The following is a 27,598-nucleotide window of genomic DNA, read 5'->3' as shown; positions in this document are numbered from 1 at the left end:
ATTAATTTGCTAACCGTCTAACATTCATACGCGAGGCAATTAATGAATCGATCGTTGCTTAAAGATAACGCTGATATTAATATTCCGTGCTAATGTCGTTCAAATGCGAAAAATGTTCGTAAATCCTAATCGCAATCTTCTCTTCTCTCTTTGCTGCGAAAGATCGTTGCTTTTCCGAAGATTCTCTTACTTGAAATAGCTACGAAATTATTCGGTGCAGTAATAACGTATAGATAAATAAATCGTCTGTTTTTTATGTGCTTTATTTTTGGACGGAGCACAAAGCATCGTCTTTTGTCAATGCAACATTTGGTCTCTTAACGTATATATAATACATATTTCATTCTTAACATCGATATAGAGCCTTATCCTACAGTCCGATCGTTTCGTCAAACATCGGTACCAGAGCGGTAGCAACAAAGAGATAAACTTATCAAACTATTTTGATTCGTTTGCGACAAAGTATGTACACTAACGCTGCTTTCTATAACTCGAAAATTTAACGTAATGTAAAACGCGACGTTCACGACCGCGTCTGCGTGTCGCGGACCGATCGTGTCGTTGCAAGGTGCAAGGATAAAAATGTTACGTGCCTTGTTAGTTCGATCTAAACGTATATTAAGATCCTTTGCTTAATGAAGTACGCATAAGAATACTTGGACGACTAAAATAAAGTGGAAGAAATGACGTTACGCACATACGCGAAATATAACGTTTAGTCGAGTTGTAACAGACGGAGATATAATGTATAAATCTCCCGCTCTCTCTCCCTCTCACTCTCTCTCTTTCTTTTATAGTATATCGCGTAACAATATCATCCCGCTTTTAAAGCTTTATAATTTTTCAAGCGATATTTATATGTAACAAAAAGGCTGTTTAGATATGGAAAATCGAACAAAGAGCGTGTATATATATATATATATATATATATATATATATATACACATATAGATGTGTATAGATGTGTATATATATATATATATATTTCTTTTTTATGCTCTTCTAAATCTTTAAAGAGAAGTAACTGCGTGCGTTGAACACTTGAAACGAGCACGCTGTTTATTGGACACGAATACCTTCTCGGAATGCGAATCAGATTCGATTAAATCCATTATTATTTAGATATGTGTGTAAAACGCGCGTGTATATATCATATCGTAACGTATAAATGTTACAAGCGAACATTTAGGAATGTACTTAACTTATTGTCCGATCTTTAATATGGAAGTACAAATCGAAATTTCTAATACACGTTGGTATATACTTCGATTGCACGTTTCAACGGTGTATACACTTATGTAACAAAATATCTCGATACACTTCGACAACTGCATTGGACACGAAAATCGATAACTTTTACATTTCGCTACGCTACGTACGCGTACGCACGCTTTTAAGCTTCATAAAAATACACGGTACGCGATGTAACTCTTTAACAAAGATGCAGAGGCATGTATACATGTATTAGTCGCGCTAAACGTTCCTAATCCTACTGCCAAAAAACTAAATTTAAATTCAATTTTTGTCGCCTAAATGCGCGCATCATGGTAGGAGATAAAAATCCTAAAATAATATTAAAATATTCTTTAACTCTTAACTGTGCTGTGTGATATTTACTACTCAATCAGGAAAGTAACATATACGTAAAATAAACGAGATAGGATGTATTTCAGTCATCGGCCGGATCATCAACCTAACATGTAAATTTTTGAGATATTAGATATTTTTATTTAAAAAATCTATATAGCTATATTAAAGTGTAGATTAATATATTACATGAAACGCGACAATAGAACAAATAAAATAAAATATTAATATAGACAATAGATAATGTTTATAAGTAATGGCAGAATGAGACGTGTGAAACAAAAATAATGGATTCAGGATCAAATAAATTAAAATTCATGCTCAAATGAATCTAGCACGTTTTGTATTCGAACTGCGCTAATTTCCACTTTATTCATAACCGCCTGTTTAATGATAGAGACTAAAACATTGATGAGTGAAAAAATTACAAAAAAAAGATAGTCTCTTAAAATACGAATTTTAGGAACAAATATCAGTTAAGAGTTAAAGATAACTATACTATTATAATTATTCTAAAAAGATACTAATACTGCCTAACTAGTCTGGATTAGAGACCCTATAACAAGAGATTGGCCGCATAAGGCCAGTTTTGTCAAAATCCTGCGAGAGAAAAGGATATACATTCATATCGCTTTCTCTTTCTCTCTTAGATATATCTCTTTCTCTTTCTGTTTCTCTTGATTTTGACAAAACTGGCGGACCAATCGAAACTGGCTGACTTATGGCCAGTCTCTTTATTATATTAGAGTCCCTAGTCTGGATCTATTTGAAGAAAAATCGGTAGTAAAGATGTAGTCTTTATGTTCGATTTTTTTTTAACGGAACTTCAAGTAGCAGTCTAACTATATTGATTTCATAAACTTCTAATTTAACAATTTGCTAATGCGGCAGAATGACATGGACATGATGGCGTCAAAACATTTTTGCACATCTCTTTCAATTTTTTCTTCAAGAATAAAGTGTCATAAGACACATTGTTGCATGACAAACGATAATAATCCAAAAAGGTATTTCGAGCATGTACATTTTATTTTTAAATGCATTAAATAATTTCTCTGCACTAGAATCTGCCCGTATCCACATCAATAAGTTGTGCTAATTGTGAATGAACTTCTAATGTTTCGGGATTAACATATCGAACATGAAACCCATTTTTTCATTCGAAATATCTGATATTTCATCAGTAAAAACAGAAAACTTTGTATTTTTAAGTTTTTCTACTACATGATTCGTTTCTACAGGACATAAACGTGTATCAACATGGCATTTTAATATTATCTTTTTAGTTACTAATTATAATTACTAATTAATCTTGATCAAATGGAACATTCAATAATAAAGGACCTTGACAAATTTCGCGTCAAAGAATACATATTTGCTACCAATCTTCCTCTTAGACTCAGTCTGTATACTTAACATTCCAATCAGAGAACATCCTTATTATTATAGATTATAATAATCTTGCTAACAATTGAAAACGTGCAGACACTTATTATTGTATATCCATATTCAGGATCAGAGAAAGATCCGGAATGTCACTGATATATTATATAATACAGAATATGATATTTAATTAACAATACATCACATCTCATTGTCAGACTGAATGATTGTATATAAATAACTTGTGTTTCAAACTTGATGTGTAAACGCTATATTTCATTCTGTAGGTACTCACTTCATAAAATTTCCGTAAAAAAAAATTTTTTTAATTAATCTAAGAAATCATATTTCTCGATTTTTCGCAATATGTATAAATTTTTTTTGCTATCGCTCTCATTCGTATTATAATTTTTTAATATTCTGTCACTTCTTTTTTCATTCAATAAACAGATCACAAAGTCAAAAAATTTTTTTATTGCATGGCTTTGCTTTAAACGAGATAAAATGTATGTTAAATAAACGGCGTGTTTATATATATTAAAACACACCTGATTGCCATTTGTCATTCTGTCTTTTGTCAATTCAACAGAATTGTATAAATATATACTGGCAAAACAGGCAATATATTTTATTTAAAACTAAAGAACGTCCTAAAAAAGTTGGAATGAAAAAAGTTGGTTCTGATTTATACTTTTGACCGTATCATTAAAATAATAAATGTGATAATTGTGGAAATATGTCTGCACGCCAAAAAATCTTCATATATCTTTTTTCTTTTTTTTCTTCTAATTTTTAAAGTTCAAATAATGACATGGGGATTTGCGTTAATGGAAATGTGGAATGGTAAAACATAGTCGTGTGTGGAATGTAAACTTACAAAAAAGCACGCATATTGTTTTAAAGAATATTATCCCAATCCGTGATCTTCAAAGAATCCCTGGGGAGTCTCCTCCTGCAACACACACAAGAGAACAAGTCTATCAATACCGTATTCAAAATGCCTTACAATAATATGAACAGGGATCAATTACTTTGACGCTGCACTTTATAAACACATTACGAAAAATAGGATGAAAAAAAAAAAATATATATATATAAGCGTACACGTACCTACTTTATAATAAAATTCCCTTCTTGATGCAGCTTCAAATGGTGAACTGAACCCTTTTCATATAACCGAGTAACTTTTACTTGTCTGGCTACACAAAGCGCATGTTCATGTGTATTGCCTCGATTGAAATCTTAAGCGCCAATAAAAATTGCTCTGTTTTTACATGCAACATGTCGAATTGTGGAGATCCCATCCACCAGATGGGATCAGAGTGAAAGCGATTCGGCTCAATATGCTCACACCGCGCGACAGCTTATAATAGAAAATATCCAGCTAACACATTATTTCGTTGCCTTTGCGAATCTCTTGTATATTATTTACTAATAAACTAATTTTCAACAAACACCTGAGGACTAACGCAAATGATCGATCTAACGTAGACTAAGGTATTATGCGCGTTAATTTTAAATTACAATATAAAAAGATTTCGTATGATATATTTATTACTAGTACACTTAATGTATAACATTAAAAATTGACGCTTATATTGATGCCTATATAATATGCATATGCATATATATAATATATAAAGAGTATAGAGAAATATATAAGTTTCCAATTATTTATATAATTAAAGTAGGTTCCTTTTTGTGTTCTTTTAAGTAGATACATAGATGCGTAAGAGGTGTACGTTCTATGCAAGTAATCACATTAATACTGACGCTTTTCAGTAGTACATATACAACGCTTTCATAAAAATAACTTACGAGTACAGATAATTTTATTGCCATAGTTGAAGATTAAAGTACGTAGGGTAACTATATATATCACTTACTCGTTAATACGTATGTTAAAAGATAATTAAGATTTTAGAACCGTAGTTCACCCTTTGGTTAGTAACATAACAATTTAGTCTATATGTGCAAGAGAGAATTTTTCTCGATATATAAAAATATATTAACATATACAGAGAATGCTCTAGGCATCGTGCACTTTCTGTCAACTTTTTGTCGGTAGTTATTAACACACTAAAAAGAATATTTTTACATTTATTCTGTTTATTCCAATTTTGAACTCGCAGAGCACCTTCCAACAATCGATTTTTCGTGGATATTTTTCAAGTTTTTACATATAAAAAAAATTTAATATTTCAAAAATTTTATTTTCTTTAATTTAAATAAACAGTACCTCTTGACAAAATTTTCAATTGCCATGATATATTCAATCTAAAATAAAAAAAAAAAAATTGATTTTTTAATATTTTTATCTATTCCATCGAGTTTTCGTCACCGAAGAGAGAAAACACACGACGCCTCAAACATCTTGTATATGACTAGTAAAGTTGACTCGAAAATTTATGTTTTTATATAGTAGAGTCGTAATGGCATCATGCAGCGGGTAAGCCTTCTCTTGTTTTTCGGTCGATCGTGTGGGTCGATACTTTGTCCATGAAGCTCATGCAAACAATAGGGTACCTATAAAAGCCCTACATCCCGCAGAGCACCTTCCACAGCTTCGTCCTTCCACAACAAACAAAGAAAAACTAACTAGTCTTCGCTAAACTTCTACTTCGTCCCTATCTACCATGAGTTTTTACACACATGATATTATACTGTGTAATATATTATCAACATTTAAAACATTATAATATTAGTTCTCTACGTACAAAAGTCCCATAATATTTTCTCTAAGCCACATAAAAATTATTTTACAATATTTTCTCAAACTTCAAGAGTGTTATCGCGTAAATGTAATAATAAAAATAATATTCCGTTAATAATGATCCATCATCATTTTTGTCTTATTTGGTTTAGAGAAAATTACACATATAAAATAATTTTTCTGGACAAATACAATAAGTCGCTAATTATCATAATAATCAAATTCATTCAATTACGATACAATCAAATTTTACAATTTTCTACTTGTAACATTTTTCCCAGAAATCAAATATTTTGAAAAATACTTTAATTAATTAATGTGCCATACTTCAAATGCCTTATCCTGTGTAAGATAGTTGATAATATTATTAATGAAATTGCGTAAAATTCTTGAAATTCGTTATTTCGTGAAAAGTAAAACTAAGTGAGACATTACTTAGAAAACAAAATATACGAGACAAATGTTACAAAATTAATACAATTGTTGAAAAATATTTATTACTTTGAAGGCATACATATACACATATCCACATTCTATTTATAAATAGCAACATATATACGTAATAATACACTTCTCATTTATCCTAGTTCTAGTGCTGTTTCACTATCATAATCTATGAAATAACTGATTAATCTAGATCTGAGTACTAAGTTCGTAAGATATTATTATGGCAATAATACGTCAACACGTTTCTTTACCTTTATTAAAAACGATACAGGTGCATAAATCATTGTATTGATGCCATGCTTTCGTACGGATCTGATAAACATATACTCGTATGGCAATTAATAGCAGGTTGCGGATTAACTCGTCTGATTTTAACCGCTCAGTTTCTGATAATAGTCGATATGCCCAGCAATATCTTTCCCTTTAACGCATCCACATTTTTTATACTTCCTACCTCCACGTTTCTACCGGGCACAATGACTGTCATCTGATACCTGAACGAGTTGCTTAAAAGCAAATCCGCAATCTAATTATTAGTAACATTTTTTTATTCGGTTTTAGAATATTTCATCATTCTGTCAACATAACACGCACATGGTTTATTTTAAACCAATACATACATAAATTAATCAACTCAAACGCAATTTTGAAAATAAATTATGCAATACAATGAAATATTTTACAGGTTTTTACAGGTTTCCTAGAAATTTCTATTACGTCTACTAATTTCATCTACAGAAAGTATGTTACAAAGAATAATATGAAATAATTATATCGATATACGATTATATATAGGTGCTCGACAAATTATGCTCGGTTTTTTTTAATAATTTGTAAACATGTATTGATAACATTTATAAATATGTATTATTCATAAATATAGTACTTTAGTTTAATTAACATTTTCCAGTTACTTGAATTTTACACTTTAAAAGTAACAATGCTTTTCATTATAACTTATTAATCATTAATAAAAAAATGTGATATGGTTTTTAAATACAAACCAAAAGAATATCTTAACAATATATCAAATTTTTGAAATATTAGTATTTAAGCTCGAATGTAGTATATACATATAGAATAATATAATTCATAAATAGACAAAAATAAATTTTCTCTATAATTTATTTCGTAAACTGAACAAATATAATTTATAATTTTTTTTAATTAGAAAAGTTGATGTATGTATAGCATTATATTTATCATGTCTATTTTTCGCAAAATAATTTTTTAGTAAAAAAAAGCTAGTAACAGACTAGAATGAATAATGATACTCAACATTACTCTTATCAAATCATTTAAATGGCATGTGTACTGAGGACAATATACATATATGTTATTAATACACAATTTAATTAATTGAACTATTCAGATGGCAGAATGAATGAAATAACAGTGAGAAGTATCTCTCACTCATTACTGCAGTTTAAAAATTTCGACTAATGTTCACATCTTAAATAAAATTTAAATTATCTTCGCTTCAATTTTTATTTTATACATTTTAGCAATTTTCTTTTGCAGTAGTGTACTTTACATAAAATCTCTGTATGAGACTTTAAACTCATTAGTGCACACCTGAGCACAAAAATACAAACAGAATATTTTCATAGCACGTAGGTTGAAAAAATTTAGTATGATCTCTCTTTTAAATAAATAAAATTAACTGCAAACTACTTTCTGCATTGTATATATATTATGTAAAATACCTCGAGTTCGATAAAAAAATCTTTTATCTTTCAGCAGGTATTAAAAATACTTTCTTTTGTACTACCCTGTTTTAAATTACAGTTATCAAAATTACAATTATCAAAAACCTAAAGGCGACCAACGTTTCTTATATATGTATTTAGAAGAAATAATATAAACTTCAAAAAATATTTTTTTCTGTTATATATATAAATTACGCAACAATATTATCAAATAGTATTGCCTATATAAATGCTGTTGCACAGATTATACTTAATGTTGTCAATAATTAAAATGTTAACAATAAAGTACTATACAAGCTCATTTATAAAGATTAAACGAGAAGCGTACATAAGCATTTACGCACGCAGGATCGCCTGTAACAGCATTCAAGCTTGTCTAACATTTAAGCTTGTTATCTTACAATTTTCTATCATCGATATACGACATTACAATGCAGACGATATGTTGATCATGCTTAAAAAAAGTGGGACAGTTGGAATATATAGAAAAGTTGGGTGTTATATTTATAGTAGAGACACTTGACAAAGGAAGAGAGATCCGAAGGCTTGATATAAAAAAGTTATTAACTTTGAAAATGTCTCCCAGTCCATAGTAACATTTATAACTGATATAAAAAAAAACAATATTATAAAATATTAAAAATTATCTGGTCCTGTGTCATATTCTGTATGTTATACAAGACAGCATGTGTGAAGTAACTTGCAAACATAATGCTGTAATGTGAATATACATATCGTACAAGCGATAAAGTTCTTATGTATACGGAATAATATCAACGGGAATGCAAAAGCTAAATATCGTTCGATCACATCGTGCAACGTCAAATATAACAACACAGAATTGTCAACAAAAAAAAGCTCATTTGTCTGTAGATAGATATAATATGTACATTATTACGATTATGCAAGACAGGCAATACTAAAGCTAGGAAATTCGAATTGCTTCGTGTAAAGAGGCAATCATTAATATATTTAAATGCCTTCTCATGCACGTGTTTTGTAAGTACTCGTTTCTGTATCTGCATAAATCTATTGTCAACTAGGTGTTAAATGAATTTTTAAAAAGCGAACAATAGTTAAGACCGATTATGTCAAAAAGAATTGCTTAAACATTGTATGTGTTTCGCAGGTTTATTTCCATAAGAAGAAAATAATAAACTAATATATATATATATATATATATATATATATATTGCAAAGAATTAAACCAGGAAAATAAAAAACATTTTAATCTCACCTAGTTTAAATAGATTTTATACATGCTTGACTCCTGCAACATCACGATCGTTTAATCAAAAAACGATGCACGACTGGCAAGAAGGAGCATATAGGAGGAATGGCGTATAGATCGTTTTAACGTATTGGCAAACGTTGATTAAATATTATGCAAATGCAAGTATAAAATTTTAATTTGTACTTTCTATCTATGGATATAGTTTTGCTGGATGGCTCCTTAAATATGTATTAAGTGTAAACAGCTAGATAAAACGATCTAAAAAAAATACTTCTCTTACAGCCCAAAAAAACTGGCTATAAAAGGAAACGATATGTGTACAACCTTTGTGTGCTATTAATAAATTAAGGCATGTTACAATTCAAGGGGTACATCCCCGTAACTAACCTCCTGTAACAGGTCCTGGGCAGCAATGGCTTTCAATACATTTTTTTTGCTAGTTTCTTGAATCTCCCCACCGACAAGCAACTCGTCTAAGATAAAGTATGCCTTTTCGAAATTGAAAATTATATCCAACTCGCATACCTAATAATATATTATCATTAATAATAAATTAGAATTATAATATACAATTAAACAAATTACAAAACTTGGTAAAATACACTTTAAATAAATTTCGATAATATAATACTTACACTGCCAAAATACTTATCCAATAATTCAACATATCGATGTATAATCTCCAATGTCAGCAATTCATTGTCGTTCTGTTCAATTGCGCAGCAAAAGTATAAGCTTGCGTATCTGTAAGGATAAACCCAAAGCTTTCTTTTTACAGTCATAAGGTAAAATTTTCTACGACCACCTTTCAAAATATGATATTATAGATTAGAACAACTGAATAAAACTCTGATAAATTGACAATTAATTTGGCAGAAACAAAATATCTAGCCATATATATATATATATATATATATATATATATATATATATATATATATAACGTCTTGTGTATATATATATAGCTTCTTGTTCCTAATCAAATCTTTCCATATGTTAACAAAATTCACGTTAATTATTTATACTAATTATTAATTATTTCATCCATATAAACAAAATTTTCAATTATATAAATTATTTAATATATATACTTCCATATATATATATATATATATATATATATATACACGTTTTAAAAAACAAAGATGTAATTCTATCCATATTAACAAAATAACACAGGTACTTGCTAAATTAATCATCAATTAAGTTAATCCGGGTCTGGTCGAAGGCTGTGGTTCACTTGACGTTACAAATGGTTCAAAGCATTTCTCTTCTCCTTTTATTCAATAAAGAAATGAGAAAAGGAACGCTTCAAAAAACATTTGTAGCGTCAAGTGTCAAATCACCCTTATATTTCTATCAATATAGATCAACTTGACTCTCGGGGTTTAGTTTAGTTTTTATCTTTTTCTAGCTCTAAAAACTAGAAACTAAGATTAAAGTTATCTGCTGATAGAAGTGGACGTTATATATAGCCGAGTACTTTCTTGATGAATCATATACCTTTTGTAAACAACCTTAACGTCCTTCCATTCTAGGAAACTCGACATTTTCGGCTTTCGTGCGAGTATCGTGGTGATCAGTTCGCGCGTGATTTTCTTTTTCAGCTTATCCGGATGCGCGACGTACCACTTCTGTAGGCGAAGCTTTCCTTGGCGGCTAAACAGTAACATAAATTGCATCTGCAAAAAAAAAACGGCGATAGTCAACGTCGAATACACTTCTGTTACGTTCCTTATTGATTTGGGGACATGGCGTAAAGATTTACCATATTGCCGCTGCTATCTCTCGTCTCGCGCAATTATCTATCTCTCACAATTAAGCACTACGCGTAATTAGATAACGACCGACGGCACCACCACAAAAATTGCGCACGTATAAACGCACGAAATCACCGAACCGAACCGGATTGTCCGGATTTAAGAAATCGTGACTGTCATAACTTTCGCGAGGGTGCGCGGTTAGAAATCACGGCACAGTGCACGCAAAAAACGCAATGAAACGCAAGCAGCGATGAGACTTGACGATCGGAGAATCGACCAATCCACAGCGGAGAGTTTCAAAATGGCGACCCATGTTCTCGAGCACTCTCGCGATTGCGATTGGTCAATTTATTTATCATTTAAGGTCCACTTTAAGCTCGGTCCACAATATAATATCAATTTCTATCAGCTGCAGATTAATAAATCTCTGTTTTCTATTGCTGAACTGGCTGTACTAGTTCAGAGTTTATCTTTTTCCTTTAATGTGGATCGATTGTGGAGTAAAAGATAAACTCCGAACTAGTGTGCATCAGCATCAGCTAGTTCAGCGTGGTTCAGCAATAGATAACAGACCCTCGGTTCATCTTATTACTTTTTATTTTTTTTCTTTAAAGGCCGTATTAAAGGCCGGTATTCATAAATTAGATATTATTTCAAAACCGTCTTTCTTATAAAAGCCATTGCACGTAACAAAGTTTTATGCTAGGTCTACAATGCGAGTCGTAAAGTCGTGAGTCGTAAGAATTGACCAATCACAGTCGATTATTCTCCTCAAATTCTATTGTGATTGGTCAATTCTTACGGCTCACGCCTTTACGCATTACGTGCAATGGCCTTCAATTTCTTATCAACGGTTACGGCCTCTATAAATCAGCCTTTAGGGTTACGATTAACGGTGCGGATTGGCCAATCAGAGCAAAGCAGCTTGCCGGCTGATTGGTCAATTCGCAAATATCAACCCCAATCGGCAACTAGTTCGCAATTCGTAATGTAATACGGCCTTAAAATGATGCGTTTGCGCATATATGTTTTGATTTGAATTCATAGGTGTCGGGCAAGAAGGGGGGGAGAGATTGCGCGGTTTTCTGTCACGATTTTCCAGGGTTTACTCACACTCCAGGTGATTTGATTCGTGTGATTTTACTTAGCGAACCTAGCAGGATGGTGGAAAGTGAGACGAGGGAAACATGCCTGAAATACATAAAGGCTCTCAAATGTAAGTTGCAAACGTCCATATGATTCCAGATCTACTTGTTTATTTACGTGCACGTACTCTCCTCACTTCCTTTAAATGGAGCATGTTTCCAACATTTGTTTTGATATAAATTTTAATGTATATGTGTCGTATATATCTACATTTTACATAATACGTTTTGAGTATATGTACCTTTTTACATAATATGCACATGTCATACAAAGCTCAGATTATAACTAATGGTTATTGCATCTGGATTAATGATTAACAATCAGACTGAGGGATTAAGAGTCGTTCCTTCTTTTCTTCTTTTAGCAAAAGGCGCAGCGTGTCCCGAGTTTGTCACGTGTCTTACTATATTACAAGAGGAAGCTGCCGCAAGAGGGTTAGATGACGATATTCTCGTAAAGCTCATAGATGTAATTGTACATATAGATTTAGGTTGGTATCTCGTCAATAATACATATTAATGTTATAGTATTTCATCAATTTGAAAGACTACGTGATCTTTATGTGCAAGTTCGTAAATTAACTGAGCTCCAAATTTATGTATCAGGTGCCGTCAAACGGGTATCGCTGATCAAATGTCTGATTCCAAGGCATAAACTGACCGAGGAAATAGTGAAGTCTATGATCACCTGGTGTCTATCTTCGTTGAATAATCTACCGTTTACCGTTTGTGTGATTGTTATACAATGGATCATAGGTAATTTAATTCTTATACCAAGACCTTATATTGATTATAAAAATATTTTGAAAATATTGTTGATGTTTAGGTGTATGGGATTACGAATTAGTAGATAGAAAAGTAATCAACATATATTATGACGTCTTCTTCTATACTATGCTCAAGAAACAGAAACTGGTAATATATATATATATATCCTTTTTTACATGAATATTTAAGAAGAGAAGTGTTAAAATATGACTTGATTTTCTTAGCATTATGTTATTAAGAAATTTTTTAATTATTTTGAAAACAAAAAAAGTTTGTCTTATAATATGTATTTTGTGTATGTATCAAAATGTAATGATTGAAATACATCGCTTAAATTAAGCTTTAAGTCAGTTTAATATAGTATTCTGTATTATGTATAAATGTGAATTTCAGGAACGTTATATAGCACGTCTTATCTACGTGCTGACAAAACCGGAAGATGTTTCTCGCAGAGATGTCTCGAGATTATTAGCGCTTCAAAAAAATTATTCCAAACCTCCAACACATATTATTGCATTACTTTCGTAAGTATAATTGCAAATTTGCTTTATTAGTAAAGAAATTATTCTTTTTAATAATTAATTATTGAACACGTGTTTGTAGCTTATTTAAGTCGTATAAACCAGAATTGGTACCCGAGAAAATACAATCGGTGAATATAGAAAGTGTGTGGAAACCTATACCCGAATTCTTACGATTAGCGTTGGAAGATGCCAGAGATCGTGCGGAAATTCAACAATCGCGTCACACTCGAGCTTATTTCAATTGGAACGTGATGCAGGTACAAAGAAATATGCAGATGTATCGTAATATGTATAATAGTATGAATTTAAGATAGATTATAAAAATTGTCATGCACATAGAACACGAGAGTTCGAAAAGGGAAAAAGAGGCTTCTACCATCGGTTGGTTATTTTCACATTGGTTCAAGTATTTTTAAAGATAAATATGCAAAGTCAATTTTTGATATAAGCAGGTGAGTATAATATACCTGAAATAACATATGTCACATATTAATATTAATATATAATATTAATACATATTTATATATATACACTTAATATGTGTTACACGTGCCAGTATAGAAGAGTTAGGAAAGTATCATCAGACTTTTGAATTGCCTTGTAATGCCGTTTCACTTTTGGCAAATATGGTTGGTTACCATCTTCTTACTTATGCAGATTTTCAATACCAAAGTAGATTTTCGTATAATCTTTATAATACGCTTACGAGAGGTATGTATCTATATTTTGATTATTTTACTGTTACTACAAAAAAAACTAATATAAGCTTTATGTACTACATAGTCAGTATGTTAATGTTTTAGCATTTATACTGGAAAATGGAAAGTTTTCTGAGGAAGAAATGGATAAATTTTTAACTATGACAGTCGAATTTTCTCGATACATGCAAGAAGGGATACTTATAGTTAAACTGTTTTTTGATGAATATTTATATTACAATTCAGGAGAGCATCTGCTAAAGTTACTCGATTTGCTGCCATGGATGACTTCTATATCAGTAACTGGTAACTACGAAGATATTCTAGTCTTTAAAGTGTTGAAACTTTCAAATGTTGAAATGTTAAATTGAAATATTTATATTTTCAGAGTTACGAGAAAACATTCTGATACATGTGCAAAACGTGTTTTATGAGTCAAGTTTAAATGTAAAATGTGAAATAATTAGATCTCTGCAGAAACTAATGACAAACTTGGTAAGGATTGGATATTATTTTGACAGAAGTATGCAAAACTAGTTTTGCGGAATACATTTACGTTTATAGTTTATTTTCTTTACATATATATTATTGTTACATTAATGTGACAATTCATTACAGTTTGTAAGACAAGGTCTTGAAGAACAAGGTCAATATGCATCGTCCTTTTTGCGACAAGGTCCATTGGAAGATTTAGCAGAAATTGTACCTGTGCTTACAACGATATCAGAAAATCTGATTGTTTGTGGATTAAACATACACAATTACAATATTATATTGTTATCAGAAATTTTGGCATTTTATGAAGAGGTATATACAAAAATCAAATTACAAATAATGTAGCTGAAATGTTTAATTGATTGATTTTTTATTATTTATTTGTTTTGTTTCAAAGATCTGTACATTAGAAAGCCGTAGTTATGTATCATCTTGGACATTGCCGCCACCAGCGGTCATCAATGGAGCATTTATTACGAAGAGTTGTGCTATTTTATCGAGAGTTTGTAGATTATTACTAAGGTATTGATTTTATTTAATATTTTATTGACTTTCAAGTTAATTTTATTCTATATTATTGATACTTGGATTACAGATATCGCAAAATGAGTTCACATTTATGCCAGATTATGCCATCAGACGTGTATCAAGAAAAAGTTCGCATTATATCTATTTATGCAAATGATATTCATAAAGCGTTATGGTATGATGAGGTATGTACGAAGAAGAAATAATAAATGCTAAACTCGTACAGATATGTATAAATAAACAAAACTCAAAGAATTGTTTAAACAGCCTTTTAGTGACCGAAAGAATGGTAACCTTCTGAAAAGTCTTTCAAAAAAAGTGATTGATGATTTAGCAGACTGTGATCTAGACACCTTATTGAATATTAGCAATCATTGTGCTATATTATTCTACAGATGTACAATGAATAAAGAAGGCCTAAATATAGATACAAAAGAGGTAAGTGCCACACACACACACACACATACAAAATATCTATTATAAATTTTTTATTTCAAATTTAAACGACTTGTAATTTATTGTGAGCTAATATGTCACAGGAAATTTTAAACTACGATTTTTCATTTTATTAAAAAAATTTTTAATAAAAAAAAATTGATTTATTTAAAAAATTACATATATTACTATTTAATTTTTAAAACAAATATTTGGATTTGACTTTTTCGTGCGTACATTTACTCTTAACGTCTTTTAGAGATGTCTTTTATTCCTTTTCTAGGATGCTAAGATCTTGGCTTTGCACTACTATCCTGCAGTAAACGAATTTCTCGCTGCGTTTCATGAAGATGTACTTTAAACTTAGGAGAAAAAGAACGGATCATATTTTTTATAATATGCATCAAGCATCAACAGCAAATTAACTAGCGGAGCAAATAAATGTAAAGATAATTAAAGAGTCAGTTATTAAGCTTTTATATATTTTTAAAAATGTCAATTCGTTGCAAAGTATCGATTAAATCTGCTGTCAAAGTGTTAGCATACTGTCAACACTTGTTAGGATAGTTATATTTATTAATATGCATTACTACGAGAGAAATGATAATGTACATTATTACTTGAATCAATTGTGGATATACTAGTTTATAATATTTTAATAGAAACTATTTATGAAATATCTTTTAATAATTCTCTTGTAAATATTTGACTAATAAATAATCACATTTAAAAAAACATTTACAAATGCTTTATATTATTATGTTATAACATTCAATAGCCGTAACACAATTTAAATTAGTTACTATTTTTTGCTTGATGAAAATGCACTATAATATTTTTATCGGAAACTAATATTTTGGTTTTACTTAATATCGTATCAATTCACAAAAGTTCGATAAATACGTACTTTTTCCATTATGTATAACTACCTAATTACGGTAGTTTTTATTCCCAATATATGGCAACATATTGAGAGTGGGGTCCGAATTATTAATGACAATAGAGATCATCTTACTCTCTATTGCTGTCTCATTCAGCATTTATAGTGACGTTCAGCATTAACGGTCCAGCTGTGCACTACATAAGATATATATCCAGAGTCTATTATAATACATAAAAAGATAATATATGACTGAACGTAAAAATTTTATAAAAAGAATTGAAATAAATGAACATAAATTGTATTAATTGCATATCACACATATAAAATACTGAAGCATTGATTATGTACAAGTATAAAGAAAATAAAAAATATAATTTAAAAAAGAAAGCGTTTTTTTTTATAAATAACACAATGAAATTTTTAATTTTTTAAAACTGAGATTCGAGAAGAATTTCACTTCTTTTAAAATTCATAAATATTACATATAAGGCCACACACGCCGATATGCTATATTTTATTAGATATTAATATAAAAATTAAATGCAAACAAAAGGAAACGTTTCTACACTAATCACGGAAATTAAATATATGATAGAATTTATTTTTGTCATTACACTCTTCGACAATGTCTTATCATTCAACTTCTTTATTCGCTTAAACTTTTATTCCTATGATTAATAACGCAAATAGCATTTATTTCCAATAATGTAAACAAAATGTGTCTAGTTTGTGTCACATACTCATTAGTGGATCTAGTCTTACATTTTCTAATTGAATACACTAAGGGCAGTGACTTTAGCTTAAATCGTAAAAAATTTACTCACAATCAGTGTAAAAACAATATATACATTATGAAAATTATGAAACTCTGCTTTAACTAATTTTAACGAATATATAATGTCATATGGCACGAACAGATTAATCATTTAATAAAATATCGGCCATACCTTCCTTATCGTATTCTCTTGTACTTAATGTGTGATAAGATATTTATATGATATTCACATAATTAATTTTTCCTATTAACGAATTACGCATGTCTTTAATAATCTTTCTATATATTTTTACCAATATATTGCTTTTCTTCAGCTAAATGCAAACAGAAGGTTAAACTTTGTGTACATGTGAATAATCGCGAAGCATAAAAAAGACAACGCATTTTATATTATACCCTCAGTGTAACGTTTTGCACAATATCCGATATACATCTTTATAATAAAAACTGAGTTCTAAAGATACGATTAATTAGATTTGCAAAGTCGTGTGTAAAAATATTTCTTTTCGTGAAAATATTTTATGAATGGGCAAAATAAACATCGTCGTAGGCTGTTCAGGTGACACTTTAGATTTTTCAGGAAATTAATATTTATGAAAATGACATGATTCAAATTTCAAATGCGCTTATCATAATATCATATAAGGATACTGTAAATGACAAATAAATACTTATGATGTGTATGTATTAATGCGTATGTAGAGATGACTAATACAAAAAAAACAGTAACTAACGCTATAACAGGTCTTATCGCATTATTAATGTCTTTGTTGCAGATTCTAGAATATGCAATTCCAGTCATTATATATGTATATATAAGTCGAAAATAAATATCTCATTGAACACAATACATTCGTTTCGTATGTTTAAACTTGCGATTTTAAGAAGTACCTTTCACAAAACACTAACACAATGAACTTTCATAATTTCTCTAAAAAATAGTTTGTCACAGTTCTAAATTAATGTCAGGATTTCTTTCATTTTCTTATATTTACGCAAATAAAATAAACACTATTGTAATACGTAAATCTTAATTCATGAATACTGCAAACCAGACGACATCTTTTGATGTAATAGACATTTTAAAACCAAATTTAACCATTACATCGTTTACACCCACAAAAACAGCCCGTATTCGCCCAAACAATGCAAAATGATCTTATCTGTTTGTTAACGTAAAATTTTGATACTCAATGATGTGTTCTAAAAATAGAAAAATACACAAAAATTTATCATAATACGTATAACAAAATCTTGAAACGAAAGGAGTTCATACAAGTTTTTGGTTAATTATATAAAAATGACATGTTTTTTATTAAGATTTAATTTTTCTTACTCATCGTATTCTTATGCTATCGTCAATATAATTTTTTACGTAGGTTTACTATAGTTTAAGATATTTTAACAAATGTGCAGGCGTATATTTACATGTGCTTATAATATTTAAACGATTCCTACCAATATATCTCGTATATAAAATTTTGTAAATATAAAGATACAAAACAAAATTTGTACATTTAAAAGACATATTAAGAGATATTAAAGTAGGAATATAATAATAATAAACCACAAGATACATAACTCTTGAGTAATAGAAGTTATTTGAGCGAGAACGAGCTGTTGGCAGTACGGACTTATATTGATTGGTATGCATTTTGCAGAATACAGAATCCAAATCATAAAATAAATAATTTTTTGATCAGTGGAATACATTCTATAAAATATTGATTGGAAAACTAAAATATTTTCGGCCATATTCCAATCGATTGTAAACACTGTGGAAGTTAGTACATAAAGTCGTGTGTTTCATCCTGATTACTTTGTCTTAAATTTTGAATATCTATCTTTGGCACAATATGTTAATTAAGCGAAAACTATAATTAAACATGAAATAAATGGAAACATAAATGTACAGGCCATAATTCACATGCACATATGCATAATACGTATGCATGTACGCATAAACAATGTGCACTTCTTTTTAAACCTGTACTCATCACTTGTCCAAAGCAGAAAATATATATGAATTTTGCCTAATGATAAATAAACTCCAAAAAAATTAATGAATTCTATAATTAAAAACGTGTTCTACGCACATTTAAATATACATACATACATACATACATACACTATGTATGTATGTATGTAGATGGCGAAGATACATCCATATGTAAAGTTTTATATATTTATACGTATATAAATACAAATATAAATATATATATATTATATTTACATTTGTAAACATAATATATATATATATTTAATAAATACCATATATATATATATATATATATATATATATTCATATTTACATGTGTAATACACCATGTGTGTATTACGCATTACATATATATCTATATTTATATTTATAACGTGATATTGCTAACAAAAGTAACTATTTAGGATATCATTTTTAAGATGATGATCAGTTCAGTTGATGTGTACTTGATAATTATGCCCCTGTGTATATCCGTACACGTAAGTGCATATGCGTATCTCTATTTTTATCTCTAACACTCACACATTTGTCCATGCACTGTATAGAAACGACTTTACGCTTCACTTCACTTTTAGCAATAACACTTTTGTACATCGAGCAGTATGTATCTATTATATCGAAAGAACGAGATATAGACAACAGTTTCACATTTAACAGTAGAGCAAAAAAATAAAACAGATCAGTCCCAACTGCCCTCACTTCCTACTTCGTCAAGTGCGTCTTCTGCATCAGAGATCATACTTTCATACGAGATATCTGGCTCATCATCTAGGAACTCATCCAGTTTTCTTTTGTTCGAGTTTAACTTGCGTTTCTTCGCTGACAACGCAAGCTCGTCCTCTACTGATCGCTCCTTCCGGAACTCGTAGACTAGTGGATAAATATGTTCAATTGCCGCTTGGACTGAAGCAACGTTAGGTGCTGTAACATAACACACAAATATATATTATAAAGTGGCTTTATGTCAGTCAATTTATTCATCAAATATAAACATTGAAATATAATTTGATATTTATGATTTAAACATGTAAATTTAATATTTAACTTTTCATGATATATTCAGTTCTTTTTATTCAATTAAAACTTTTAAGCAGTATATTGCATTGTAAAACAAAAAAAAAGATCAAATGTAAAAATATTGATTAGTGCAAAAGTATTGATTTATTTCGATACAATATAGTTTAATTTCTTGTATATTTCTGATATAATTTTATATATATATACATGGTCAGGAATATATATAGATTAAAACTGTTGATAATAAAAATAATATATCAAAAGTTAACAAGTCTCTGTACAGTAACAAAACCGTAATAAATACCGACCTGTTACAGTAACACTTCCTGTAGAAAATATCTTCAGAGTAGCTTTTGGTTCTTTTAACTTATATGTAACACCAGGGTGTAATTCCGGTTCATAACTGTATATCACATATAAATATTAATATAACTATCGTGCTTTCATGTATTTCTATTGTATAATTATTAACTAATGCATTGATAATAATTTGAATACTTTAGATTCTTTATCATTGATTGATTGAAAATATCGGTAAATTAATTGAATAATTCTTTAAACAAATTGAAACAATACTCATAGTATGATATAATTTTATTATTAATTGTCCATTCTTTTATACTTACTCAGCATTTTCTTTGTGATGTATCGAAAATGATGTTATCTTGATGGCAAATGGCATACAACAAGTGCCTAATACATTGACCACCCTATAATTATTAAATCTCACTTCGAATCCAAGTTTTTGAAGGCAACGAGCAAATCTGCGTGCCGCAATTTTTGCTTGAATCTCACTGGTTGCGCCAGTGCAAGTTACTTTACCAGATGACCAGATGGATGCTGTAGTATATGGTCTCCTTAATTTCATCGTTATCATCTAAAAGTATCACAAACAGAATCAATATATACGCTTTACGTATACACTTTAAAATATACTTTAATATGTACTTTAAATATAGCCTTTTTATTCTGAATATATTGTGTTTTTATAAACAGAATATATTAAATAATAAATTAAAAATATATATTTAACGATTATAAAAAATCAAGATGCTCTCTTTATGTACTATCATACAATTAAAAATTTTTATTTACAAACTAAAATTTAAAGTGTTACAGACATCCATCAACTTAGACTCAACAAAATTAATTTTCTAATTACAGTTCAAAATTAACCATATTTTAAACTTGAAAAAAATTATTGCTCCAACAATTTTTTATTTTTCACGATTTTTTATTTTTCACAATTTTTTTTTCTTTTTTTTTATACCTTTGATTAGAAGATGAATGAGAAACCCTTTACACGTAATAATCAGTATCAAGAGTATTTTATTACAACTGCTGTAATCTAATATGTATAAAGTGCTGAGTAAAAAAAAAAAAGATGTTTCAAGTTACAATTGTAGATCGTAACTAAGAACTACAAGTCTCCAGTAATCATAACAGTTTTTGAAAAAAGATATTGTGATGATATTATCTTTTTAATTAGAAACTAATTTTTTCTTGATGTAATGAAATATATGACTCAAAATAAAGATAAACTCTGTATAAATTAGAGAGGACCCATTTAAAATCCATTGACTATTTGAATCATATTTTTCAAAATTCAGTTTTTCTTCTTAGATATTAGCTTGTAATTATATAACAATAATAATCATTTCTTAATATACTGGATAATTCATGGCTAGAGCAGTTACTTATCAAGCAAAAGATACTGATTCAATTCTCAAAATTTCACATATATATGATATTAGAATTTTGAATAGGAAAATATTTCACTATGATAGAAACAAACTACTAGAAACATGAATTGTGGAAACTCTATAGTGGAGATTAGGCAAAAAACTTACAACACATTCTGATAAAAATTGCAAATGTAATGAACCAGTGAGAAAGCCAAAATTTATATAGGGCTAGCGCTTTCATCTCGCAAGTTTTGGTTCGTCGAAGAACGACGCAACGAAAGAAGAGAGAATAATCATTTCTTGTAGAGAGTGCAAATATATAAAAATTATCAGCACATACCCCATTTTCTCTTCTGTATTCAACATTGGATCCCTTGAGCGCTATTTCTCGCAGGTTCAAATGACATCTTACGCTAAAGCTGCAAACTACATTGTTAATAACGATATCAAGCTCAGGAGGCTCTTCGTGGGCCTCTTCCCGAGGTTCTTCCTGGATCGCCTCATGACGCTCTTCGGTATGACCCACGTACGATTGAAGTTGACCATCAAACAATCTATTGTCCTTATTTTCTGTACAGGAGTTTGCACTTTCCAAATTATTAACGTCCTTTACACGATTCAGCGATTTATTTGTTAACGGTTTCATGCCATTCTCCTGAATAGCAGTTGCCATAATCTCCTGGTTCTGCAACATATAATAAAATCAACCTTTAAAATTTTGATATTCTTTATATTAGTTTAAATTGTCTCAGATTTTAACACTTAAAATACATTTTAATGTATATTGCCTCAGTTATCATTAAATTAAAAAAAAAAAAAAAAATGTTTTTACAATTGACATAAAATGTAATAAAATGCATGTGTGGTGGTGTAATTAATATACAATGATGTAATTTTACATTTTTTTTAAATTAATTAAAAATCCAACATATTTGCAGTTAACACAAAGAAAATTTTGAATATTAAAAAGTTATACTTTGTAACTCTAATCTTAATCTTAGAGATACAAATATTCTTCATTACTATCTTTTCGGTTATTATTATCAAAGTGTACATCCTGCTTCTATATCCGTTAAAAATTAAGTAACAAATTTATGCTAATTTATGAAACATCTATTTTTAATATCGCACAGTTCGCGAAACATTCGATTGCTTCAAAATTCATATAGTTCACATACAAACTGAAATATTTCTTACACAGAATATTCTTTAGTGTGATTACACGTAAATTACATTGAGAGAGAATGCATAATTGTAGGAGAGAAGTGGCTATCCTTGGCCGTTTCTAACGACTCGTGGGAAATAAAATTCAAGTGATGCTCAGAGAAGAAATGATACAGTAATAAAGCCAACATTAAACGACAGTTTGCCAACGAAGATAAATGCCAAAGATAATGAACTAATTTATAAAAAAAAAAAAAAAAAACTTTTATCAAGGTGTACGCAAACCGTAGTAAATTATATCCCGGGCTAAAATGGACTGTTTGACATTAATCGTCACGGAAATAACGTTCATTTCCGATCCCCTTCGCGCGGAGAAACTGGACTAGCGAGTAAAACCGAATTATTATCGTACCGCTCGAGATACCGGTCGGCATTCGGCTGTCGGTCTCGACAGGTCAACGAGTCAGGCGTGTGCGATCGTACGTCCGACCGGTCCTCGACGGGACAGGATCGCGCGAGCGGCGAGGGAGAAGACCGAGCGGATGCTGGGGACGTACGATGCTCGCCGCTCGCGCTACATCCGCATGTGGGAGGAAGGGCCGTTCGCGCGTCACAAGACGGATACCCTCGACGTCGACGGGCGCCGACGACAGGGACGGGCGAGGGTCGCGGTTGAAAAGCAACGGGGAATCGACGAGAGCGGCACCGGGGACGAGAGGTTTACGACCGCTTCGCTGCGCGGCACCGTCCGAGGAGAACGTTCCGCGAGCGGAGAGCGGAGAGAGACACTCGCCGAGTATTCGCCCGCCGGTACGACGGGGGACGGTAATCCCGAGAACGCCGGCAACTTACGGGTTACTCTACGCCAGGCGACGGCGAGATCCGTCGCGCGCAGATCAAGGGTAACGTCTTTGTTGACAAGTACCAGCGGAACGCAAAGTTGGCTCAATAACAACCATTGCCATTGTTCTCAGCCATATTCGCTAGACTGGCGACTACTGGCGCGACCCAAGCGGCCAACTGACGACCGTCGACCGCGGGGCCACTTGCGATGCAAAGATAGCTAACCACGGGGGTGAAATCTCGAAAGGTGATGCGGTGATGCGTGATACGAGAGGTTTGTTCCTTTTTGAAGAACTTCCAGGACTGCGTTCCAAAATTCACTCTAGTTAACTAAAATGCTATAGTGTGTGTACATACGTGACGTAAACTATAGATTTTAGGACACACGAATCGACGGAAAACGTAAGGCTGTCCACTGAGCGCGTTCCGAGTTGAACCACGCAAAACATCCCCGTTCGATCCCGTCACAAGAATGTAATGAAAGAAATGGGATGTTTTGCGTGGTTAACTTGTGACGACGCGACGCGTGACGCGCTCAGTGGAAACTCAGCCTAAGACGTAAAATCGTAAGGAAATCCACTAATCAGAGTCGACTATTCCCCTCTTCTTCCCTCTTATGGAGGATTCACACTGCGTCCGATGTGGTCCGATGTTCGACGTACGACGATCCGACATCCAATAACAGAATTTATTATTAGGGTTGGTTTATAATAGCCGTAACCGTTGATTTAAGCCGTAATCTTTAAGAAATAGACCACGCACAGTCGATTATTCTTCTCACATTCGACTGTGATTAGTCAATTTTTTAAAGATTACGGCTTAAATCAACGGTTACGGCTATTATAAATCAACCCTTAGAGACAAAAATTTCCTATTGGATGTCGGATCGTCGTCGAACATCGGACGCAGTGTGAATCCTCCATTAAAGAGGGGAATAGTCGACTCTGATTGGTGGATTTCCTTTACAATTTACGTCTTACGTCTTCCGTCGATTCGCGTGTGAAGGCCTTAAGGCCATTGCACGTAACAAAGTTTTAGTTTTAATCGTAAGGCCGTAAGAAAATAGACCACGCACACTCGATTATTCTTCAATAGTCCAGTCAAATTAGACATTTGAGCTCGGAAGTGAAGCGGTATCAATGAAACCTTTTTAGGGTTGTTGGAGGGATGTAGAAGAGCTTATTTCTGAGTTGTCGGGCTAATCGGACCGATGGGTTTTTAAGGGGGGAGGGGGAATGAAAAATTTCGTTTTTTTGCAATAACTCGGCGAATTTTGACCGTACATGATTTACTAACCTCTCATTTTGTAGCTCTTTTAAAGCCCTACAATTCATTTCCTGAAGACCCTAACTTAAAATCAATATTTGTCGAGTTCTAGCGAGTCCCGAGCGCACTCGACTCGACACGCGCCGTTGCATGGCCGATCGTCATCGCGGCGGCGCCGGCGGGCCGCCGCCGCGCCGCCGGCGACTATCGGCCACGCGTTAAAAGCGCGACTTCCAGAGGCTTCCCTGGGCTCAATTTTTAACGAATCTGAACGACTGACCCCTCGTTTTGTAGGTCTCTTTAAGCCCTACAACTTTGTCAGTGGCGGCACATTTCTATCTATTAATGGAAACGAGATAAACGCAAAAAACCGCGACAAAATGCATTTTTCCCACTTTCACCGGCTAGAACTCGATAAATATTGATTTTAAGTTAGGGTCTTTAGGGAATGAATTGTAGGGCTTTAAAAGAGCTACAAAATGAAAGGTTAGTAAATCATGTATGGTCAAAATTCGCCGAGTTATTGCGAAAAAAAACGAAATTTTTCATTCCCTCTCCCCCCCTTAAAAACCCATCGGTCCGATTAACCCGACAACTGAGAAATAAGCTCTTCTACATCTCCCCAACAACCCTAAAAAGGTTTCATTGATACCGCTTCACTTCCGAGCAAAAGCCTTTTTTTTGTCTAATTTGACTGGACTACAAGGGCGAGAAGAATAATCGACTGTGCGTGGTCTATTTTCTTATAACCTTACGATTACTAAAACTTTGTTACGTGCAATGGTCTTTAGTTGATACGCCGATGGTTATCCCAAAAACATGGCGGAAAATCGGAAACGAGTAGATCAAAAGTGCCGACATTGTGCTCTCAGCACGAAAATGCCCAAAGCGAAACGCAGCAGCCTATGCTATAGGTTTGTTCTTCATTACTCAACTTCTTGCACCAGTGTACACCAGTGGCACCGGTACGTTCCTTAATTGCGGTGCAACATAACCTCTAAATCCGTTATTTATTGCAGTGAAATTCAGTGCTGCAGTTCACTGTATTTGACCAAACTCCGATTAATTTAATCGTTGATTAGTCCACTGGAAATGACCAATCGCATTTGCTCATTTAAGCAGATTGACAAATGCGATTGGTCATTTCCAATGAACTTAATCAACGATTAAGTTAATCGGAGTTCGATCGAAGTGATCCAGCAGTTCCACACACACACACAAACGTCGATTAACTTTTAACCTTAATTAGGTTAACTCACTTTAATTTTAAGAATTAGAAAAAGATAGAAAGAGTAAGTTAAACCGAGATTAAAGTTAATCTACAATAGTAGAAATGGGTATTAGGCCGAGTTCCACAAATGTCGGTTATTAATTTACAACGAGAGAGTGAATTAACCCAAGGTTAAAAGTTAGCCGGCGTAGAATTGCGTAGAATTGAAGAAACGAATGAAAGATGAAATTTAATTAATTTCAAAATATTTATATTCGTAATGTTTTTATTTGCACGTTGGTAAAATAAAATATTAAAAACATTAAAATAAAAGACTAACACGATCCCAAAAATTCAAGAAAATAAATTATATAATAGTTAAATATGGAAAATATTAAAATTCTACTCACCAATTGAAAATTTTCATTGGCAGATAGTATGCTATCCCAACTGCAACAACTATGATTTATTTCGCTATTGCAATCATAATTTGTATCATTCTCATTCGTGATGTTATAATTCCCAGATAGTATGCAATCCCAACAACAATTATGATTTATTTCGCTATTGCAATCATAATTTGTATCATTCTTATACTCATTATAGTTCTCTTTGAGTTTGCGCTCATAATTTACTTTGTCATCGTACACATTTATTATGGAATCATTTTTGTAATTAATTTCGTTTTTCGAATCGTTATTCGTTTCGTTGATGTCGCACGTATTAGACTGCATGTCAGTTCTGTTTAAAAACTGTAAAATATCGTTCGGGTCCCAGTTCATCGAGTTCATTTTTACCGTCGTTTCACTTTGCTATCCAAAGCCCACTCAATTACAAACGTATGTACTGGTCGAAGTTTCCAATACGACTGATGCGTTTAACGACGACTTCGAGCACTTTTATAAAATTAGCCTATGGGAAAAAAACCCCGTGATCGGTATTGACGGCTGCCGATTGGCTCTGTCATTTTCTCTCGTTTTCTCTATACTAAGTGTGTTCCATAGATATAGTTTTCGACTGGAGTGAATGGACGCGTTCGGCAGACACAACTGCTGTTGAGGTCGTCTTATCAACACTCTGCGTTGCGTGGTTGGTTCTAAAAGTAAGAGCCAGTAGCCACGCACCTTCGACTGTTACTCAGCGGCTTGGTCTGCTGGAATGCGTCCATTTTCACCTCGTTTCAAGATACATATTTTGTATGTACACATATACATACTCCCTGGTCAAGAGCAGTCTTAGGCCGGTATTCATAGTCTTCAAGATCGTCTTAAGTAATGTCTTAAGAAGCTAATACGGCTCTGTGATTGGTTCATGACATTTTAAGATT

General features: G+C 31.7%; 3 protein-coding genes across 7 annotated transcripts; 1 reads left to right on the top strand and 2 right to left on the bottom strand.

Annotated features, from left to right (window-relative positions):
- Positions 1-247: 247 nt before the first annotated feature.
- Positions 248-11,005, bottom strand: Ap-1sigma (AP-1 complex subunit sigma-2). Of its 2 annotated transcripts, none has more exons than XM_077411055.1 (5): positions 10,842-11,005; positions 10,577-10,755; positions 9,709-9,817; positions 9,461-9,598; positions 248-3,922 (listed from the first exon to the last, which is right to left on the bottom strand). In XM_077411055.1, exons 1-5 carry the CDS (start codon positions 10,842-10,844, stop codon positions 3,878-3,880), a joined length of 474 nt encoding a protein of 157 aa, XP_077267181.1. In that variant the 5' UTR covers positions 10,845-11,005; the 3' UTR covers positions 248-3,877. The 2 variants fall into 2 exon arrangements, with proteins under 2 accessions (XP_077267181.1, XP_077267180.1); XM_077411054.1 differs by lacking the exon at positions 248-3,922 and adding an exon at positions 4,499-5,541.
- Positions 11,006-11,890: 885 nt separating this feature from the next.
- LOC143900576 (centromere protein I) lies at positions 11,891-16,366 on the top strand. Its single transcript, XM_077412079.1, has 15 exons — positions 11,891-12,052; positions 12,347-12,472; positions 12,588-12,737; positions 12,808-12,896; positions 13,143-13,273; positions 13,353-13,530; positions 13,613-13,725; positions 13,830-13,984; positions 14,077-14,277; positions 14,360-14,466; positions 14,590-14,778; positions 14,864-14,988; positions 15,062-15,179; positions 15,262-15,432; positions 15,713-16,366. Exons 1-15 carry the CDS (start codon positions 11,998-12,000, stop codon positions 15,788-15,790), a joined length of 1,986 nt encoding a protein of 661 aa, XP_077268205.1. The 5' UTR covers positions 11,891-11,997; the 3' UTR covers positions 15,791-16,366.
- Positions 16,367-16,892: 526 nt separating this feature from the next.
- Positions 16,893-24,007, bottom strand: Trf2 (TATA box binding protein-related factor 2). 4 transcript variants are annotated; one of them, XM_077412080.1, is made up of 5 exons: positions 23,805-24,007; positions 22,129-22,473; positions 20,730-20,980; positions 20,412-20,506; positions 16,893-20,007 (listed from the first exon to the last, which is right to left on the bottom strand). In XM_077412080.1, exons 2-5 carry the CDS (start codon positions 22,459-22,461, stop codon positions 19,766-19,768), a joined length of 921 nt encoding a protein of 306 aa, XP_077268206.1. In that variant the 5' UTR covers positions 22,462-22,473; positions 23,805-24,007; the 3' UTR covers positions 16,893-19,765. The 4 variants fall into 4 exon arrangements, with proteins under 4 accessions (XP_077268206.1, XP_077268208.1, XP_077268207.1 ...); XM_077412082.1 differs by having other exon boundaries at positions 23,878-23,990; XM_077412081.1 differs by lacking the exon at positions 23,805-24,007 and adding an exon at positions 23,365-23,784.
- Between the last annotated feature and the right edge of the window lie 3,591 nt (positions 24,008-27,598).

The sequence above is a fragment of the Temnothorax americanus genome, unplaced genomic scaffold (genome assembly GCF_048541705.1).
Source record: "Temnothorax americanus isolate GAGA-0224 unplaced genomic scaffold, ASM4854170v1 Scaffold3, whole genome shotgun sequence".
Lineage (NCBI taxonomy): Eukaryota > Metazoa > Arthropoda > Insecta > Hymenoptera > Formicidae > Temnothorax > Temnothorax americanus.
The sequence above is the reverse complement of the archived record's forward strand: the minus strand, read 5'-3'. Positions and strand labels throughout refer to the sequence as shown.

Excerpts from the sequence above, each read along its gene's own strand:
- Ap-1sigma (XM_077411055.1), bottom strand. Across the intron at positions 9,599-9,708 it reads TGGATAAGTATTTTGGCAGT|GTATGCGAGTTGGATATAAT; the intron begins GTAAGTATTATA and ends ATATATTATTAG. Across the intron at positions 3,923-9,460 it reads CCCAGGACCTGTTACAGGAG|GAGGAGACTCCCCAGGGATT; the intron begins GTTAGTTACGGG and ends TGTGTGTTGCAG.
- LOC143900576 (XM_077412079.1), top strand. The coding sequence starts at position 11,998 with ATGGTGGAAAGTGAGACGAGGGAAACATGCCTGAAATACATAAAGGCT. Across the intron at positions 12,738-12,807 it reads TGTTATACAATGGATCATAG|GTGTATGGGATTACGAATTA; the intron begins GTAATTTAATTC and ends GTTGATGTTTAG. Across the intron at positions 12,897-13,142 it reads TGCTCAAGAAACAGAAACTG|GAACGTTATATAGCACGTCT; the intron begins GTAATATATATA and ends TGTGAATTTCAG.
- Trf2 (XM_077412080.1), bottom strand. The coding sequence starts at position 22,461 with ATGGCAACTGCTATTCAGGAGAATGGCATGAAACCGTTAACAAATAAA. Across the intron at positions 20,981-22,128 it reads AATACAGAAGAGAAAATGGG|ATGATAACGATGAAATTAAG; the intron begins GTATGTGCTGAT and ends TGATACTTTTAG. Across the intron at positions 20,507-20,729 it reads CATCACAAAGAAAATGCTGA|TTATGAACCGGAATTACACC; the intron begins GTAAGTATAAAA and ends TGTGATATACAG.